This window comes from Pagrus major, chromosome 10, assembly GCF_040436345.1.
Source record: "Pagrus major chromosome 10, Pma_NU_1.0".
Classification (NCBI taxonomy): Eukaryota; Metazoa; Chordata; class Actinopteri; order Spariformes; family Sparidae; genus Pagrus; species Pagrus major.
The window spans coordinates 987,430-1,006,175 of record NC_133224.1 but is presented as its reverse complement, the minus strand read 5'-3'; the positions used below and the strand labels follow the sequence as shown (position 1 = coordinate 1,006,175).

Below are 18,746 nucleotides of genomic sequence, written 5' to 3'. Positions count from 1 at the left end.
GTCCAGGCCTGACAAAGTGAAAGTCTCCCATATGAAGAGTACTCGAGTAAAAGTCTGAAAGTATCTGATTTAAAAGTAATAAAGTATCAAAAGTAAAAGTAGATGTTACATGTATTTACATTTGGTTTTATTGTTTTGTTTTTGAAATTATTGTTGATAATAAAATAAATTAATTTGAAAGATGTTTAACTTTGGCTCTGATGCAGCGTGTAATCTGTAAAGTAACTAGTAACTAAAGTAATCAAATACACGTAGTAGAGTAAAAAGTACAATATTTGCCTCCAAAATGTAGTGAAGTGGAAGTAATTGTACTTGTAATGGAGTATTTTTATACTGTAGTATTTATAGGACGCCTCACAAACACGTCATCAGCTGTTCAGTCTGAAGCAGGAAGTTAAAGGACACAAACTCCCAGCATGCATCTGTTCCTTCCTCTGTGACTGTCAGCAGGAACATAAAGAACAGCTGCAGCTCCACCTGAGGCCTCAGGGTGGAGCTGTAGGTCTGCCAGTCACACACACACTCAGACACAGACACACACACACTCAGACACACACACACACACTCACACACACACTCACACACACACACACACACTCACACACACACACACACACTCAGACACACACACACACACAGACACACACACACACACACACACACAGAGTAATGAATGAAACAGCCAGCAGATACTCTGTGTGTGTGTTGTAGTTTCACTTTTACTGATATTTTTGATACTTTTAATATCAGATACTTTAAGACTTTTACTCGAGTACTCTTCATATTGGAGACTTTAGTAATATTTTGACACCATATTTCTACTTTTACTCGAGTACGACTGTTGGACTGTTTACAACACTGGGAAAAGTAAATAATCGAGTACAAGTACCTCAAAATTGTACTTAAGTACAGTACTTGAGTAAATGTACGGTGTGTACTTAAATGCAGTGTTAAAGTTCTGTTGGTTACTTGAGTATTTTCATTTTCGGAGACTTTCTGGTGACTTTACTCATAAAATACCAACGTTCGTCCTTTTTATCTTTTCTTTTCCGTCTTTTTGTTCATTGTTACATGTTTTCTTTTGTCTCTTCATGTGTTTGACGCTCGCTGTCCTCGTCCACCTGATGCTGTTTGAAATAAAGAGCTTTATTTCCTTTTCTTCAATTAAACAGACAATGAGGGAATATCTGGTGACATCACTCACACAGCTGTGTGTGTGTGTGTGTGTGTGTGTGTGTGTGTGTGTGTGTGTGTTATCTGTCAGCTCTGATTGTATCAGCACAATTAAAACACACAAACACACACGCAGGTGTCGTCGTGTCGTGAGTGTGTAAAAGGTTAAAGTTGCTGACTGAAAGGTCGTCAGTTTAATTGTCATCAAGATAGAAGAATATGTAAAGAGTGTGTGTGTGTGTGTGTGTGTGTGTGTGTGTGTGTGTGTGTGTGTGTGTGTGTGTGTGTGTGTGTGTGTGCGTGTGTGTGTGTGTGTGTGTGTGTGTTGTGCAGGATGGAAATGATGTGAGCAGACTGCTGAACAGACTCATTAACTCTTCTTCACTGACTTTAGGATCAACATCATTTAACCCTTTGAGGCCCAAAGTGCTGAGTTGACAAATCCAGACAGCCTCCATCTTGTGTCGTCCTGTTGTTGTTGTGTTGTTGTGTTGTTGTGTTGTTGTGTGTCATTCACAGGAAGTCGGATCATCTCCGTCTGTGAGCGTGGCGACCAAAACAGGTATTTTAAGCCAGAACCATGATGATTTCTGACCCTGACCGGAGCAAAGAGCTGCTGGTCTGGATCTTCTGCCACGTGGCCGCAGGGCGAACAGACTCTGCTGCTGACGCTTCATTCTGCACTGTTCTGTGGTGAACAGGCCACTTTAAACACAGACGCTTCAAAATAAAGTGCGTTGGAGGACGAGATCTCTCACTTTACACGCTCACACATCACCTGCGAGTAGATCCAAGATGGATTTAATGGTCACTTTGCAAAGTGAGATTGTTTTATGAGATTTCTGTTTGTAATTCTTTAAACTACATGAAGCTCGGCTGAAGTGCTGCAGCAGAACAGAAGTGACCAGTGACGACACTTTGAAATGCAAAGAACAAGTCCTCACCGTCAGAAACATGCACGGAGACGAATAACCATGAAACCAGGGCGACGCTGGTGAGTCGTGATGTCTGATACCAACCAGCCGACGTCCTGAGTCCAGACCCAAAGGAACCAGGTCTCAGGGTCTGGAGGGTGGTGGAGGAGGTCCAGCAGTCAGGAGAGTAAAGGAAGCTGGAGGTGAAGAAGGAGATTCATCACAACCACTGTGACTGTAACTGAGTACAAATACTCGAGTACTGCACTGTGTGGTACTTTATACTTCTACTTTACTGCATTTCAGAGAGAAATTGTACCTTTTTATGTTTATTTCACAGCTGGAAAAACATTTCACACAAAAAAAATGTTTGGCTCATAAAATATTTCACATGTTTACAGATGAAATCTTATAAAGTAGAAAACACGAGCAACATCCTGAACAACATCAGACTGTTAATAAATCAGGATACTTCAGGTACATTTTGCTGCTTATACTGAAATATTTGTACTTTTATTTGACATGTTTAAGTGAAAGATCTGAATATTTCTTCCATAAGTGATGATTTCAGATGAAACATGTTTATATGCAGAACTTCATTTAAAAAAGCAGCGTTTCCCGGCTCGGCCCTCAGGCCTGCTCCAGATGCTGACTGAAATGTTTTGAGGAGCCAGCGAAGTGTTTGTGCTTCCTCAGTGTTTGAAACATGTGTTCCTGTTTGGACCGAACCAGAACATCCACTGCAGGACCGTTCCAGCCAAACAACAACTGAAAACAATAGAAATAAAGTTGCCTGTTTTTTAATGGGAGTTTTGTATTGAGATCATTTGAAGACATTTTCAGTTAAACAGCAGCAGACATCTGCCCCCCCCCCTCCCCCCTCTGTATCGATGGGGCGCGCGGGTATCGATGTGTGCGCGGGAGAGGTGGGGGGCGCGTGTCCGGGTCTGTGGGCGGGCCGCGGTTCGCGCGTGGGACTGGGAGCAGCCTATAAAGTGGATCAGGCTCCGGGCTCAGCTCACCTGTGTGAACTCCTGCAGCTGAAGCATCAGCTCACCTGAGCGGAGGCTGTGGACCGGGACCAGGACCAGGACCAGGACCAGGACCAGGACCAGGACCAGGACCAGGACCAGGACCGAGCACAACGAACCGGATTAATCTGAGAGCGTGGGGAATATTTAAGCTGTGACACAGGACAGGTGCTCCACTCTGAGGAACCAGGTGAGACACGTTTACATGAGCTGTGTTTGACTGAGAGCTGAAACATGTCGGACATGTGAGAGTTCACAGCGTCTGTGGTGATGAAGAACTTGTTCTGGTCCGGTTCCGCTGCAGCTTCAGCTTCAGCTTCAGCTTCAGCCCAACACACAGACTGAAGCTGCTTCAGTGAACAGCAGCCGGTTCATGTGACCTGAAGTCTGAAAGTTACAAAAGTTTCATGTGTTTGTTTTTATAAAAATGTGTTAAAAGTAAAACTGTACAGTGAAGCGTGTTTTTAAAGTAATAGAGTACTTATAGAGTACTTACAGAGTATTTACAGAGTATTTACAGAGTATTTACTGAGTACTTACAGAGTATTTACAGAGTATTTATAAAGTATTTACAGAGTATTTATAAAGTATTTACAGAGTATTTATAAAGTATTTACAGAGTATTTATAAAGTATTTACTGAGTACTTTGTCCCTCAGGGTTTTGTCATCATGACGCGTCAGTTGGTGCTGATGGTGAGTCTCGCGCTCGTGCTGCTGCTGGCGCGTTCCCGCGGCGGGGAGGCGCGTGTCCGACTGAACTCCATCAGGACGGTGATCCTGAGGGACGGGCACGCGCTGCCACTGAACAGGAGCACGTGGGAGCCGAGCGTGGACCTGACGGTGAGTGCGTGCGTGTGAGTGTGCATGTGAGTGTGTGCGTGTGTGACGTTGTCGTTACATTGTGTCAGAGTCGCGTTCTAACCCTGCGCATGCGCCGTGTGTCCCGCAGCTCTACCAGTGCATGAGCGACCTGGAGTGCAGCGAGGGGAGCTACTGCCACGCCCCCACCAAAGGCCCCGCCCACTCCCGGTGTCAGACCTGCCGCAGGAGGAAGAGGCGTTGCCATAGGGACGGCATGTGTTGCCCGGGCAACCGCTGCAGCCACAGTAAGATGAGCCTTTAACATTTTTATTAACTGAACTACGACTGTGTCGAAACTTAGTTCCTCATCAGTTCAATTAATAAAGTTTTTAGAAAGTTTTGACTTGACTTTCATCACTGATACAGCACTTTATAACAACAATACAAATATGAAACACTTATTAATACATTGTAAAGTTTAATAACCCATTAATGAATGATGTTAATTATAAAGTTCATTGCTTGGCGTCCATCTCGTGATCATGCAGCAGTTTTCCTGAAGGTCTCCAGAGAAACGCTCAGAACGATGGTTGTTAACGCTCTCTGCTTCGTCTCTTTGTCCCTCAGACGTCTGCGTTCCTGACGAGGACAGTTTCGTGTCTCAGAGGATCCCGGACTCAGACGGAGGGATGAGTCTGTCCAAGAAGAAAGGATGGAGGAAGAGAGGCAGGATGGAGGTCAAGGCGGCCTCAGGTAAAGGTGAGCGTTACTGTCGTGTTCTCCTGGTTTTAAAGGCTCGTTACAGCAAAATGATGTCATCAAATCCACATTAATGATGATTATTGATCAGATGTCTCATGTGTCAGAGTCATGTCTTGTTGAACTATTGATATTCGAGCTTTAGAGACGACTTCAAAACATGGACATACATTGTGTCGTCATGTAGTTTAACATTAGGTTGATTCCTCATTCTCGACCTGTGGCGTCCCTCAGGGCTCCTCTCCAAATATTTGCCTATAATCTGGAGAGGTGAATGTAAATGCATCGTCTTCGTCTGCTTCCCACTGATCAGCTCTCGTCTCTGTTTCCAGGTCAGGTGGGAGATCCCTGCCTTCGCTCCTCAGACTGTTCGGACACTTTGTGCTGCGCTCGTCACTTCTGGACTCGCATCTGCAAGCCGGTGTTGCGGGAGGGACAGGTTTGCACGCGACACCGCCGGAAGGGGAACCACGGCCTGGAGCTGTTCCAGCGCTGCCCCTGCGGTGACGGACTCAGCTGCCGAACGCTGCGAGAGCCCGGCGCCCATCAGCCGCCATCGCCGTCTTCTTCGTCATCACTGCTGGCGGCGGCGGCAAAGTCCAAGTTCGCAGCGTCCTCTTCCTCGTCTCGCCACTCCTCCCCTCACACCTCACCGCTGTCTTCGTCCTCAAAGTCGCCGCCGTCGTCTGCGGTGGCAAAGACGAGACTTCACGTGTGCCAGAAAAACTAAAAAGGGACAAACGGACAAACGGACGGACTGAAAGGAAATAACTTCCCGTCTCTGCCAGTGATCGACCCCGGAGGGACGAGAGGCGGAGGAAGAGGAGATCGAGACGAACGGAGGGAGCGGTGAATCACCAACCTGTTCACACCTGTGAATGTCTCCTGCAAACTGTCCCAGTGTCTCCATGCTAATTAGCTTCCTGTCAGGCTGCATTCACACACTAACTGGATGTGAAACTCTTTGTGCTTCAGATCTGGTTTCCTCTCGGCCGTCTAGACGAGCAGAAACCACTTTGAAATCCGGTTTGACCCCAATTTACACCGGCGTTGATATTGAACACCTGATACATGTTGTTGTCTTTGAGGACTCACACGTATCCGATGATGGGCTTTTACTTTGAAAACCAAAACAAATCTAAAATATATCGTTCTTCTAAAACAAGGACACGTTTTGCCAACTGAGAGATAAAAGGACGATACTGTCGCTGGTGCCTGACACATTTTAATATCACAACTTTATTTGATTTTAACAGTTTCAAACCAAAAGTCCTGTAAATGCTGAACACACACTCAGAGGCTGCTTTAATTACCAAACTTTCTCTTATCGTGAGGAAGCCACAAAATTAGCAATAAACAGCTGACTTAACTTAATGAACTTAACCTTGAATTCTCTGTACAGAGACAAAGAAGTGTTGAAAAGCTCTGACATGTTGGAACTGGATTTAGTTTGAGTTGATATTTGGTACCGGAGAGGAAGAGGACCGCTAGAAACTCTGTTTGGGTTCTGACTTCTGTTTGTTTGACTTTAATTGTGAGATTTGAGTCAGAATTTGGAGAAAAAATGTGAATTATTCTGAAAAGAAGTCAGAATTTAAAGAGGCCCTGATCCTCTTCTGTTATTTAGCTATTAGCCTACAAAGATTAGCCAACGGAGGCTTTTCAACACCAGACCAACTCGTTTACATGAAATAAAGGACTTTGTAGACAGAAGTTCTGCAGAAACTCCCAAAACTGCCCCAGAAACACACCTTTCTGTTCTTCAAGAGAAGCCAACACACATTTGTGAACGTTTCCTCGTTACACCAGAAACCTGAACTCTAACGCCCGAGGTTTGTCCAGACGTCCTGTTCGATTGCACTGTTGTTGTTGTGATAGAGTTATTTTTCTATAAGTTGCTCCTGTATATTTCGGATGAGTGTCGTATAATTATTTGACTGTCTGTTGTGTTTATTTTGGGGTTTTATTTCCAAAACTTTAAGAAGGAATCTTGTGTTTCTGTGCTGTACCACAGTCTGTTAATGAATCACTAATCTGTGTTTTTATGATTAAAAGGTCATTTCAAACGTGCCTCTGTGATGTGATGTCATTTCTTACAAACTGTATAAGCAGCCAGACATGATGAAGTCTGGTGGAGAGGCTGAACCAGCAGGATGGAGGCATCACATGAGCCTCTGAGCTTGTTTTTCTGTTCAGCTGCTGCAGTCGTTCTCACTCCGGCTCCTCTTCTCCTCAGTAGTTGAATGGAGGTTGAGTATCTGCTGCTGGTCGGACCACATGTGTGCGACGAGCAGGCGGTGGATGTTTTTCCCAGTGCTGGTGGGCGGTGGTGAGATTAACGAAGAGGAAAAGACGAGCCCACGGGCCCGTAAAGACACGAGGAAACGATTCCATCTGTGAAGATAAAAGTTATTTGTGACATCACGGTTGAAGCTCAGTCCAGATCTTTAAAGTTTAAATGTCCGTCAGAAGGAAAACAGGTGATTCTGACTTTATTCTGTAACTAAAAACAGACTAGTTAAATGAAACAGAGGACAGTGAACGTTAAAAAGTCAATTTTACAGAAACTATGCTGTAAAAATCATCCGATCGTCTCACAGCAGAGTTTATTACATCTCAGTTTCAACATTAAATCTTATCTGATTCAATTTCTGCTTTCATCTGAATCAACATCAGAGATTTTAAAGCTCTTAAAACCTTAAAACACAGATCGTCCTCCTCGCTGAAGCCTCACACACTGTGCATGGTCATCATCTAGTTTTCATTTGGCATCTGCAGAAACAAAGTCTCCAGACTAAATAACAAAAGCTTCTTTTGTCATCGACTTTAAATTCCCCGGGAGCATTTTCTGACTTAAAATGTTAGCATGTGGGCTAACTAGCATAGTACAGTCAGTGCTAATGTAAAGCCAAGAAAAATATAATTAGCTAAAAGCTATATTATTTTGTGTTAGAAGAGCTGTGTTGGAGTTTAGGCTAATGTTAGCATCTGTTTCCTGTTCTGTTTTGGATTGAGGGAAGTTTAAACACCAGCAAATATTTTACCTGAGAGACATTTTGTCAAAATTCCTCAAACATAGTTCATTTAAAACCATCGAACAGTCTTAACACTTCCTCTTTCAGACTGTACTTTAATATTTAAGTTAGCTGCGCTGCAACTCTAGACAATCTCTGGAGATACACTGGTGAGGATGCTAACATTAAGCAGGGACCTAGCTTTAGCGTTATGTTAGCGTGATATCATGTACGTAGCCATCGAGGGACACGCTTCATGTTTTAGTCAAGTCAACTCTATAGCCTACAGAGTTATGAACCAACGGATGAAGCTAACGCTAATCATAGCTGACAAAATAAGCTAGCTGAGGCAACGTTATACTGTCACTGTCAGGGATGTGATATGTGCTCACTGATGCTTATATAAAATGGTGGCATGCTATTTAAAATCACACTGTGCAGCCTTTGTTGTTGTTTTTCAGTGTAAATAAAGAAAGGTGGCGCTAAGACGGGACTTCTGTGTGAAAGGGAAAAACATTACTATTAATTCTGATGGTAAATCTGCCACTTTAACTGTTGTTAACATCATATGTAGCATCTTTCTAGCCACCAGGCTAAACACATGTCATTTCATGTGTCTGAGTCCTTGTGAGGACGTTTTTTTCAGACAGTAGGAGGACAAACGTCGACTATTCGCTGATGATCTGTGACCATATACGGCATTTTGTTGTTCCCCAAAACTTTCCCAGAATTGATCTGGATCTTGTGTTGAGCATGTTCCCTCTTCTGTGGTTGGTAGCTGTTGGGCATCACTGTCCTTAGTTTGGCTATGGTTGTTATAAAGATAACACACACACACACACGCACACACACGCACGCACGCACACACACACACAGTCTTTTACATGTCATCCTTCCATCCGTGTTCCCCAGCTTCCCTGTCGCTGTGTTCAGTATAGGTCAGTCACACAACGATCTGCATTAACGTCACTGTTTCCTCGTTTCCTTGATGTCACAGTTTTCACACACACAGTTTCCCTGATGTTCTGCTGATACCGTGATTATAATGTTAAAGTGAAACAGCTTTCTGCTCCGGGCCTCGGCTCTGCTTTCAGCCGGTTGTGGATCAGAACAAAATCAATTAATGCTGCTGCCTTCTGCTTGAATCTGTGTCTTCAGAAGTGAAGTATAGAGGAGGTCATCACACACTGACATGACAGAGAGGACGTCCACATGCTGCTGATGACAATCTGTGTGTGTGTGTGTGTGTGTGTGTGTGTGCAGTCTGTTAATAATAATAACTGCTTGGTTTTATCTGATCTCTGTGGTTTCAGAGCGTCAGGATAAACTGTGAGCAGATGATGATGTTGCCCTGCTGCAGCCTGAGGCGCCCACAGTTTGGACCCAAACTTTATTTTACACAGAGAGCGCTGACGGAGGGTCGACCGCCGGGTCGGACGGTCCCGGGGTCACTGTCAGCATCCAGGTAAATGATGAACCACACACAGTTATGGACGTTTCCAACAGTTGACAGGAAAGAAAGAAATCTTTATCATTACTGACGTTTTCTTCTCAGAATTATGATAATGACATAATAACTTTATATTAAGTTGTATAACATAATTATTATCATTAAAAATATGAGTTAAAATAATTTCTTGATTCGGGTTCGGTCACGTTTATTGGCATAATGCTTTCTAGTTCTTTTAGTGGAAATAGTGAAAAAAGATTTTGTATGGATCATCTTCTTATGTAACACTAAATCATATCTCTTATTACTGAGGATTACGTCTTAATTATCAGATCATTAGCTTGTTTATTCAATTATTTTCATAATTAATGTTTGAAGACAACAACTCCCATGATCCCACACTTCACATATCTTTTGTTTTGATTGAGAGACCCCTAGTGGCAGAAATTACATACTGCACTTTAAACTGTTATGAGATACTTTCTCATAATTACAAAAAATATTCTGACTTCATAATAACGTGATCAAATAGCTTGGTGATATTAAACACACACACACACACACACACACACACACACACACACACACAGGTTACACATCACACTTCCCTTTAAATTCAGTTGCCAGGACGTTTATCAGTTTTACAACCTAATAAAACTGGAGAGCGAGGGACAGATGGTACAGCTGGTTATTCTTTAACCACAAACACAACCTCCCGTATCGATGAGTCCAGGAAATGTGTCTATGAAAAGCTGAGGCAGGTAGGACTCGCTCTTCTTCTGCTGATCGTTGTGTTCTGGTGTAAAAAGTTAATACTTGACTTCTTGTAAACTTTTCACTTGCTTGCTTTTGTTTGTTTGTCTGTAAAGAACTTTGTCTTTTGTCTGAATGGTGCGATATGAATAAACATGTCTTACCTTTTGATTTTAAAGATGGAAAAACAAAACATTTTCATTTTAACATTTATAATTTTAGCATTTTTTGCCTTTGCTATCAGTGGATCACATTATCAACAAAAGTGTCAATGCCTGAATACGTCATTAATATTTTCAATTAAAAGAAAACATACACTTAAAGTTATATAATGTTTTCTGAAGAATTTTGATCATTTTCCCAATGAGCCGGAGTGACACAGTCTCTTAATGTTTGAAGTATTTATTACAACCTTAAAATTGCATTGATCAGTAGAATAGAAATATTAAATTGCTTTTCTGTTCTTTATAAAGAAGCAGCAGGAGAATATAATGTAGAAATTCATTGTTTATGTTTTTTCAGGATAAATAGGAATTATTTTACCATATGTTTTCATAAATAAAATGATTAAACAACAAAGACATTCATAAAGTCATAACTCGTTAACCACTGAGTGCTGTAAACCTTTGTGTTGTTTATTCTCAGACTTCTCCATCGTGTCCTGTCATGGCTGACAACAGCCGGAGACGTCGACTCAGCGACGGCGAGCGAAATGTGCTGGCCCTGAATGTGCTGTTGCTAGGCGACAGGCAGAGTGGGAGGAGCTCCGTGGGGAACGCTCTGATTGGTCAGTGGCTCTACAGATTCAAACCTTTGGACAGTTTTACTTTTACATTGTACTTTAGTTACATTGGTTTTGTGTGAGAAACAAGGTAAATATGAGTGATCGGAGCTGTAGTTTCCCCGGTAAACACACCAACCTACTGACACTCGGCCTGTCTGCTCTGCCCAACGAGCCCAGAGACACTGCAGCAGCAGGTCGGCGTGTTTAACGGGGCAACTGCTGCTCATAATGTGCTGTATCAGCTCCACTGCACAACCCACTCACACCAGATAACCACTGAACGTACAGTGAAGAAATAGCTCGCCAGTGTTTATATCCTGTGTGGTGGAAATGGGCTTAATTAACATTCAGATTGTAATTAACACCATTTATTTATAAATCGAATGTTCGACAGGTGGAGAAGAATTCCCAACAGGCGGCTGCACCTCTGGACTCTCCGTGACGACAGACTGTCGGGTGCTCGGACGAAATTTCCCGGGATATTTCAGGAGACAGGGGGCGGAGTCTGACCTCATGCTGAGGGTGGTCGACACGCCCCCTGTGATGCCCCGCCCACAAACGGTGCATGAGCTCTGCCCCGATGGCGTGCACGTGCTTGTGCTCGTTGTGAGGGCTGACCTGACACACGGCAACACACACCTGGAGGACGATGTGGAGGTACACACACACACACACACACACACACACACACACACACACACATCAACACACACTGTAATGTGATATCTAGTTGATTTTGTGTATTTTGTGTATTTTGTGTGTTTTCAGAAGCTCTTCGGTCCAGAGTGGCGTCGTCACACTTTACTCGTGTTCACCCACACTGACCATCTGAAGGAGGCGGGGCTCAGCCAGTCAGTCTACCTGACGCAGACCACTGATTGGCTGAGAGCTCTAGCTGAACAGGTGGGAGGAGGAGTCTTGTTCTTGGACAACAGCTGTGATTGGCCGTCGATCAGAGGACGACCGCTGAGAGAGCGACTGCTCCGCCTCTCAGCCGGGAACCATCACAGAGCTCTGACCGTCAGGACAGAGGTCTCACTCTGAACTTTAAAGAGGAACTACAAACTTTTAGTGGAGTAAAAGTCTTAAAGTATCTGATGTTAAATGTACTTAAGTATCAAAACTACATGTAACAGTAAATTATGCATATATTTACTTTATTTTTCATCACTCGTTTTAAATTACAATTGATGATAAAAAATAATTTGGATGTTTTACTTCTGATGCAGCATGTAATCTGTAAAGTAACTAGTAACTGAAGTTATCAAATAAATGTAGTGGAGTGGAAGTATAAAGTAGCAGAACATGGAAATACTCAAGTGAACTACCTCAAAACTGTACCAGAAGGTGAGTAAATGTACTTAGTTACATCAGATTACTCCTCTCCTCAGGTCATTTATAATCAAGAACACTGGAGCAAACAGACGATTGTTGTTAAATGAGTTTTTAATCAATAAACAAGAATGATGCCACTGAAATTAAATCAATTTCGATTCATTTTGTCTTCTTTTGTAAGCTAACAGCACTAGCCGCTAATGAGCTAGGTCTTTGTTAGCTGGTACACCATCGTCCTGTACGTGGCCCCTCGCTGTCTATCTGATGACGCAGTTGGTGAGGGACGGCGCCCTGCACAGTCCCTTCCCCTTCACCTCAAATCTGCAGCCCTTGTAGTTGGCCATGCCGCGGCAGTCGACCTGCAGGTCGGGCTGAATGAGCTCCCAGATCCTCTGCTTGGACTGCAGCTCTCTGTCCGGGTCACCTGGACACACACAGAGAGAAGGTGTCAAGATTATCTGGAAAGTGAGTGCAGATATTAGCAGGCCAGCTAGCGTTAGCTGTCGTGATGGTTAGCACTGTGTCAAGCTAGACAGCATGTGACCACTGTAGCTTACAACATAGCAAAATGACTCTTAAATTAATACAGTATGTCACTTTGTCGTCTGACTCAGCACTGATTATCATGTCGGCCATGTTGAATTCGTAAACACAAGTTAAATCTGACTCAGCACTAATAATCACGCTACTTATTTTTATGGTTACCGGGGTAGTTGTTGAAGGTAACTCTGTCTCCAGGGGCGGAGCCTGTGGGCGGGACCAGCATCTCGCTGACATCATCCGAGGTGGAGCAACAGAGGAGGCGGGCCTTAGAGACCACGCCCCTCACTTTACAGGCCTTGACGTTGCATAGCAACACCGCTAGAGCGCCCTGGAGCTGCAGAGAGAGAGAGAGGGGATTATAATAAAGTGGTAACATGTTTATAATAAAGTTGTAACATGTTTATAATAAAGTTGTAACATGTTTATAATAAAGTTGTAACATGTTAATAATAAAGTGTTGTCACCTCCTCCAGGTGTGTTTTTGCTCCCAGCTTGCTGACGACCATGCGGGGGGCGTTCTCTCCCAGGTCCACCTCCTGGACGGTCAGCGCCTCGGCCAGCGGGTGGCGCCGGACGCTGATGATCCGTCCAACCCGCAGGTCCAGTCGTGACACGTCAACCCTAGGCTCCGCCCCCAAGGAGAGAGTGTCAGAGGTGGGACGAGCTAAGAGAGAGAGAGAGAGAGAGAGGTCAGTCACTTCCTCCCCTGCTTCCTTTTCCTTTCCTCACAGTTTCCTCTCACCTTTCCTCTCCCCTCGCCTCCTCCTGCTGTGTCTCTCTCTCTGGTCGTGTGAGGAGGGGGGAGGAGGGTTTGTTGGAACAGCAGCTGCTGCTCCTGCAGGGGAGGGGGGTTGATTGACAGGTGTTGTAGGGGCGGGGCTTATGGTCGAAAGAGGCGGGGAGAACAAAGCCTTGACTGAAAGAGAAAAACTGTTTTTAACTTTTATCTTCAAATCAAAGCAGGAATTTAATTAAATGTATCTGGAAGTTAGTTTTTATCTCTCGGACAAATCTCCCAAAGGTTTTGACTTAATAAAGTTCTTACTTAGTGAAAATAATTCAGTCTGGTTCTGTTATTTAAATCCGACCACAGTCGACACTGAACCAGCTCGGAGGGAAATCAGCTCCAGTTGTTCGAGCGTTTCTGTTTCTATCTCTGTGAGGACTGGCTCCAGTTTTACACCACGAGAGGCAGGACAGTGTTGGAAACTGACGAGATTATGGATGAAATACGAACAACTTATATGCAAAGTGAGGACTTTTTGAAAAGTGGGGACACACTTAAAAACGTCTTCACGTGAATTTAAGTTCTCACTTTCCAAAAAAATATCGGTACCCCCAAGTCTCATATGTCCCAAAAATGTCTTACTGTTCACAAGCGTTAACCTCGTTTTCGTGACTTGAAAAAACTGTTTAAGGGTTAAGACTAGAGTAAGGGTGTGTGTGTGTGTGTGTGTGTGTGTGTGTGTGTACCGGTGCGTCTCCTCTGTTTGTCTTGCAGCTGAACTCTCAGCTGCTCGATGTCTTTCTTCAGTTTGCCGTTTTCCACCAGCAGCTTCTTCTGATCTCTGACCGACGCCTGCAGCACTAAAACACACACACACACACACACACACACACACACACACACACACACACACACACACACACACACAGATGTAAAATCATCCACAAGGGGGCGTATTACCTGCTTGAACATTCATTTTTTGTCTCAGTCACACATGACACTTGAATTTAAGCATGAAATAAAGAAAGTATTAATATCAAATATTATAATATTAATTGATTAATTAATATTTGAACAGTTCTTTTTGTTGTTGTATTCTCAGTGTTTCCTGCAGTTTTGTGGTTGATTAGGATTAAAACAGTTAATCAAAGGTCTCAGGTCTGAACCAGTCCTCCGTTAACAGCAGAGGAGTTTTCATGTTGGGATCATCACGATTATTGGATCTGTTTATTGATCATTTATTGAATTGGTGTGTAACATGTGCATGTACTGGCTCTTACGTGCTTTCTCTCTCGACAGCAGGGCGTGAGTTTTGAAATACTCCACGATTTGCTCGCCGTCCTCTGGATCGAGCTTCTTGAGAGCAGCTTCCAGGCTGAGAGACGGAAAGACGAGAGGGTCACATGCTGACACAGCTGCTAATAACAGTGTTCGATTTCACATTCTCACCACACGATTATCAGGGACTAAAGTATTCACGGTAAAGATATTATCATAATAGCTAAAGACCTTTTTTATGCCATTGACACCAATATAACATTTAACACACAACACGCCTCTGCTGTTTGTAAAAACAGTGGCCTGCTATCCAAAATCACACATCAGGACAGCATCATGCTGCTGTTGTTTTTTGTTCAGTGCCCAGAAATAAAGAATTATGGACATTTTGTAGAATTATGGAGAAAAAAGCAGCAACGAGATAGTGATATTATAAATTCAACATGAGGTAAAGACTGTGTGAGCACCAAGCATCAGTGACGTAAACACTGAGTCCACCGCTGCTCGTCTGGTAAACAGAGGTGGTGTGAAGACGGGTCCTCAGAGTTTACAGGACTTTGATGACATGGAGGAGGAATGAACCGGAGATTTAATCAGCTGAGAGAAGATGTCACAAATGTTTCTGTAGCTTCTGTATCAACATGTCTCATGCAAATGTGACGAGTTTAAATGTAAATTAAAGAGTGAGAATGACTTCACGGTCCGACTGACAGTCAGTGATGTCATCAACACGCCGATCAAACGTTTATATAGATGATATCTCAGAGGAAGGATGTCGACGTTAGTGCCATTAAATGTCAGAATTAATTGAGGAGGGGAAGTTTGTTTGTGGTTTGATTTATGTATCCGAACAGAGATGAAATGAATCCTGTTGTTTCAAGGCGCTTCAAAGCACTTCCTGTTTGACTGCAGATAGACAGGTGGATTACAACACACACCTGTCGGCCTGGGACCAAATACTGGACCTCAAGGTGACTGTGTGCAGCTTTTAAGGACCAAAAAGGTACATACATGTACCGTGTTCTCTAAATGTACACTTTTTACAAGGTCAACTTTTGTCCTCTTAAGTTAAGGGTCCAATTTAAGGTCCAAACAACATGGATACAAATACAGTAAGTACCAAATGTCAAGGGTACAAGAGCTGTACTTTAGAGGGTACTGCCCCAGGGACAAGCCGATGTAAAGCTACAAATATAAACCTTCTTTCACTTCCTGACAGTGTTTCTCTGGTTCTGTCGCCACAAACACATCTACAAATGTCTCACAGTTGATTTAAATTAAAAATAGGGTTTTATCTAATAATGACTGTGATGCAAAATAACTTACGACTGTAAAGTAGATAAAAGTGGCTCCATCTCGACTTGTAACGGAGTATTTTATATTGTTGTTTCGTTGAAGTAAAAGATCTGAATTCTTCTTTCCATAATAAATTCGAGAGTTTAGTGTTTGAACCGAGACATGAAAGCATAGAAAGAGCCGACACTGAAGTTTTGATGGATGTTATCTGTGATGAAGGAACATAAAGATTATTACCATCAAAGTGCTGCACACACACACACACACACACACACACACACACACTGAAACCAGCCTATTTGCATAATGATAAACAGAAATCTGCTGCCTTACCGTCAGCTGGTTAACATTTACATACACAAACACACTGAGCTGACACTGACACTCTTATCTGCACAAGCTCAATATTAAAGGGAAAATCCCCCTAAAACACTCAGATAAAATGGTTCGATTGTTAAAAAATTGATGCTGCTGGTGAACTTTAATGCATGTGATGCTAACGTGTCCAAACTAAGGCAGCACACAGGCTGGAAAAAACATGGTGAAAACTTATATACAAATACAAATATGTGAGTATAGATTAACAAAAACCTTAAATTATAATGTTTGGCCTTGTGGGGACCTTTTGTCCCCAGATCGTATTTGAGTCCTCACAGTATGAGTGTGTGAACGGACGTCCTCACAATGTAATTAATACACACACACTCACACACACGTGCAGCAGCTGTTAAACTACTGAAATGCAGAGAGAGACACAACAGCTGCAGTCGGCCTGCTGCTATAAATAACATCAGCTGCAACAAGACAAACCAACGACTCCAGTAGTAAAATCAAGTAAACAAAGTGATATCACAATGAAACAATACTGTGGTACAAGTACACGTAGTGTTAGCAGACAATGGACTTAAAGTATTAAAAGTATATGTACTTTTTATGCAAAATATCTCCATTCAAAGTTATTTATTAGATATTTATTATTGGAATGTTATTCAGAATTGTGCGTCTGAATGTAGTTTTATATATAACTGCATATTTCTGAAAAAACGTATATATTTAACGTTTAAAATCTTGATCTGGAAAGTATGTACAGCCTTAGAGAACAATACGAGTACTAACATTACAGAACTTGAGTAGATCGCTGGTCTTTACACAAAATGAAATAATCGAGCAAAGAAAAACAAAACAACAACAAAAAAACATAATTTTAGGAGAGACGAGCGTCTTCAATGTGCCAGATCTGATTAGAGGAGCTCTTGAAAACAATAAATGAATCGTTCTCCTTCCAAGAAAGACTAAAGATTAAATGACTTCATTAAGTAGAAATAAAATAGGATCGAAATAGTAAAGAAAATACAAAAAACCTTTGGCTGAACAAACAGACTCCAGCTCTGATTTAACCTCTGAGCGTCCTCGTTAATGAGTTCAGCTCGTCGTGGTCTTTATTTAACACTAACACACTGTACGCAGACGACGCCTTCATAAAACTAAGTCAAACACACAAACACGCTCAGGCGAAGGTTTCTGTCGTACCTGGGGTTAAACAGGTTGTCCATGTCGTCGGCCGGCCGGTCGGAGACAGAAAGCTCTGAGTGTGTCTTCAGCGGAGACACACACTCTGTCAGCTGTCTGCGTCCATCTCCAGCTGGCTGAGGTCAAAGGTCAAACACCTCCCCTTTAAAATCCAACACCACCACTCTGATGACACGATCTGACTCTGACACAAGACTTGATCACCTCTGAGGTCTTTAATCTGTTTCTGCTGCTGTTGTCACATGTTTTATGTTTATTTTATTCTGTTTCTCTTTGTTATATCTGCACTAACATCTTTATCTTCTCACATCTTCACTGTCAAACAGCATCGTGATTATTCTGGTCTCACAAAATGGCGTCTGAATAACGGCAGTGACTAAAAGATATAATATTTAAGAGTTCGGCATCAAAATGTATAAAAACGACTCGACCGTTGACTTCGAGGAGAGAGTCAGAGAGTGAGGAAGGACGACCACCAGGTCTCTGCTGGTCTCTGCTGGTCTCTGCTGGTCTCTGCTGGTCTCTGTTGGTCTCTGCTGGTCTCTGCTGGTCTCTGCTGGTCTCTGTTGGTCTCTGTTGGTCTCTGCTGGTCTCTGCTGGTCTCTGTTGGTCTCTGCTGGTCTCTGTTGGTCTCTGTTGGTCTCTGCTGGTCTCTGATGGTCTCTGCTGGTCTCTGCTGGTCTCTGTTGGTCTCTGCTGGTCTCTGTTGTGTTTTGCTGTTGAGGAATCAATGAATCAATGAGTTTGATAGATTGTAACACTAACTCAGGTTGACATCAGTTATAATTCACTGCTTTTAACTTCTTGAGGAGTTATGTACTTTATTATAGACGTGTTTTAAATACTTTTATTTAGTGCTGGAACAATTATTAGATTAATTCCCACCATCTATCCATCCATCTATCTGTCTGTCTGTCTGGTATCTAGTATCTCCTCAGTGTCATATCAGTGCTCAGTATGTAAAGAATGTATGTGTGTGTATAAATAGAGGATGTTGTGTCACTGCAGCAGTCAGGTTGTGTTTGAGTGCACAGTCAGCGCCCTCTGGTGGACTGACACACAACTACAACACTGACACAACCTTTACTTTCCTGTGTCTCCAGTGTGTTGTCATGTGTTGTCATACTGGTGCGTCTCTGCCGTTACTTCTCTGTAATGTCTCTTAACATGTTGTAAATAACTTCAGATCTGCGTCAGGATGGTTTTCACTCTGCTGGAAACAAGATGTTGAGATGTTTTGTTTTTAAAAGTGAGTGTGGTTAAAGTCAGCGGAGGTTAAAGAGATGATGATTTTTTTATTTTTTGTCATATGGGCCTCGATTAATAAACCTTTTATCTAATGTTTTTCCCTCATATT

General features: G+C 42.8%; 3 protein-coding genes across 3 annotated transcripts; 2 read left to right on the top strand and 1 right to left on the bottom strand.

Annotated features, from left to right (window-relative positions):
* Positions 1-3,788: 3,788 nt before the first annotated feature.
* LOC141004003 (dickkopf-related protein 2-like) lies at positions 3,789-5,409 on the top strand. Its single transcript, XM_073475504.1, has 4 exons — positions 3,789-3,959; positions 4,069-4,225; positions 4,548-4,679; positions 5,012-5,409. The coding sequence occupies exons 1-4, from the start codon at positions 3,789-3,791 to the stop codon at positions 5,407-5,409; spliced, it is 858 nt and encodes a 285-aa protein (XP_073331605.1).
* A 1,513-nt stretch (positions 5,410-6,922) lies between these two features.
* On the top strand, positions 6,923-11,740 carry LOC141004002 (GTPase IMAP family member GIMD1-like). Its single transcript, XM_073475503.1, has 5 exons — positions 6,923-6,998; positions 9,031-9,158; positions 10,542-10,683; positions 11,075-11,337; positions 11,449-11,740. Exons 1-5 carry the CDS (start codon positions 6,923-6,925, stop codon positions 11,722-11,724), a joined length of 885 nt encoding a protein of 294 aa, XP_073331604.1. The 3' UTR covers positions 11,725-11,740.
* Positions 11,741-12,113: 373 nt separating this feature from the next.
* LOC141003514 (aminoacyl tRNA synthase complex-interacting multifunctional protein 1-like) lies at positions 12,114-17,444 on the bottom strand. Its single transcript, XM_073474877.1, has 7 exons — positions 17,390-17,444; positions 14,566-14,660; positions 14,032-14,145; positions 13,301-13,474; positions 13,023-13,222; positions 12,721-12,892; positions 12,114-12,439 (listed from the first exon to the last, which is right to left on the bottom strand). The coding sequence occupies exons 1-7, from the start codon at positions 17,410-17,412 to the stop codon at positions 12,273-12,275; spliced, it is 945 nt and encodes a 314-aa protein (XP_073330978.1). The 5' UTR covers positions 17,413-17,444; the 3' UTR covers positions 12,114-12,272.
* Positions 17,445-18,746: the final 1,302 nt, after the last annotated feature.

Excerpts from the sequence above, each read along its gene's own strand:
- LOC141004003 (XM_073475504.1), top strand. The coding sequence starts at position 3,789 with ATGACGCGTCAGTTGGTGCTGATGGTGAGTCTCGCGCTCGTGCTGCTG. Across the intron at positions 4,226-4,547 it reads GGGCAACCGCTGCAGCCACA|ACGTCTGCGTTCCTGACGAG; the intron begins GTAAGATGAGCC and ends TTTGTCCCTCAG. Across the intron at positions 4,680-5,011 it reads CAAGGCGGCCTCAGGTAAAG|GTCAGGTGGGAGATCCCTGC; the intron begins GTGAGCGTTACT and ends CTCTGTTTCCAG.
- LOC141004002 (XM_073475503.1), top strand. The coding sequence starts at position 6,923 with ATGGAGGTTGAGTATCTGCTGCTGGTCGGACCACATGTGTGCGACGAG. Across the intron at positions 6,999-9,030 it reads GGATGTTTTTCCCAGTGCTG|ATGATGATGTTGCCCTGCTG; the intron begins GTGGGCGGTGGT and ends AACTGTGAGCAG. Across the intron at positions 11,338-11,448 it reads ACCTGGAGGACGATGTGGAG|AAGCTCTTCGGTCCAGAGTG; the intron begins GTACACACACAC and ends GTGTGTTTTCAG.
- LOC141003514 (XM_073474877.1), bottom strand. The coding sequence starts at position 17,412 with ATGGACAACCTGTTTAACCCCAG. Across the intron at positions 13,475-14,031 it reads CAAACAGAGGAGACGCACCG|TCAAGGCTTTGTTCTCCCCG; the intron begins GTACACACACAC and ends TTTCTCTTTCAG. Across the intron at positions 12,440-12,720 it reads TACCTTCAACAACTACCCCG|GTGACCCGGACAGAGAGCTG; the intron begins GTAACCATAAAA and ends GTGTGTGTCCAG.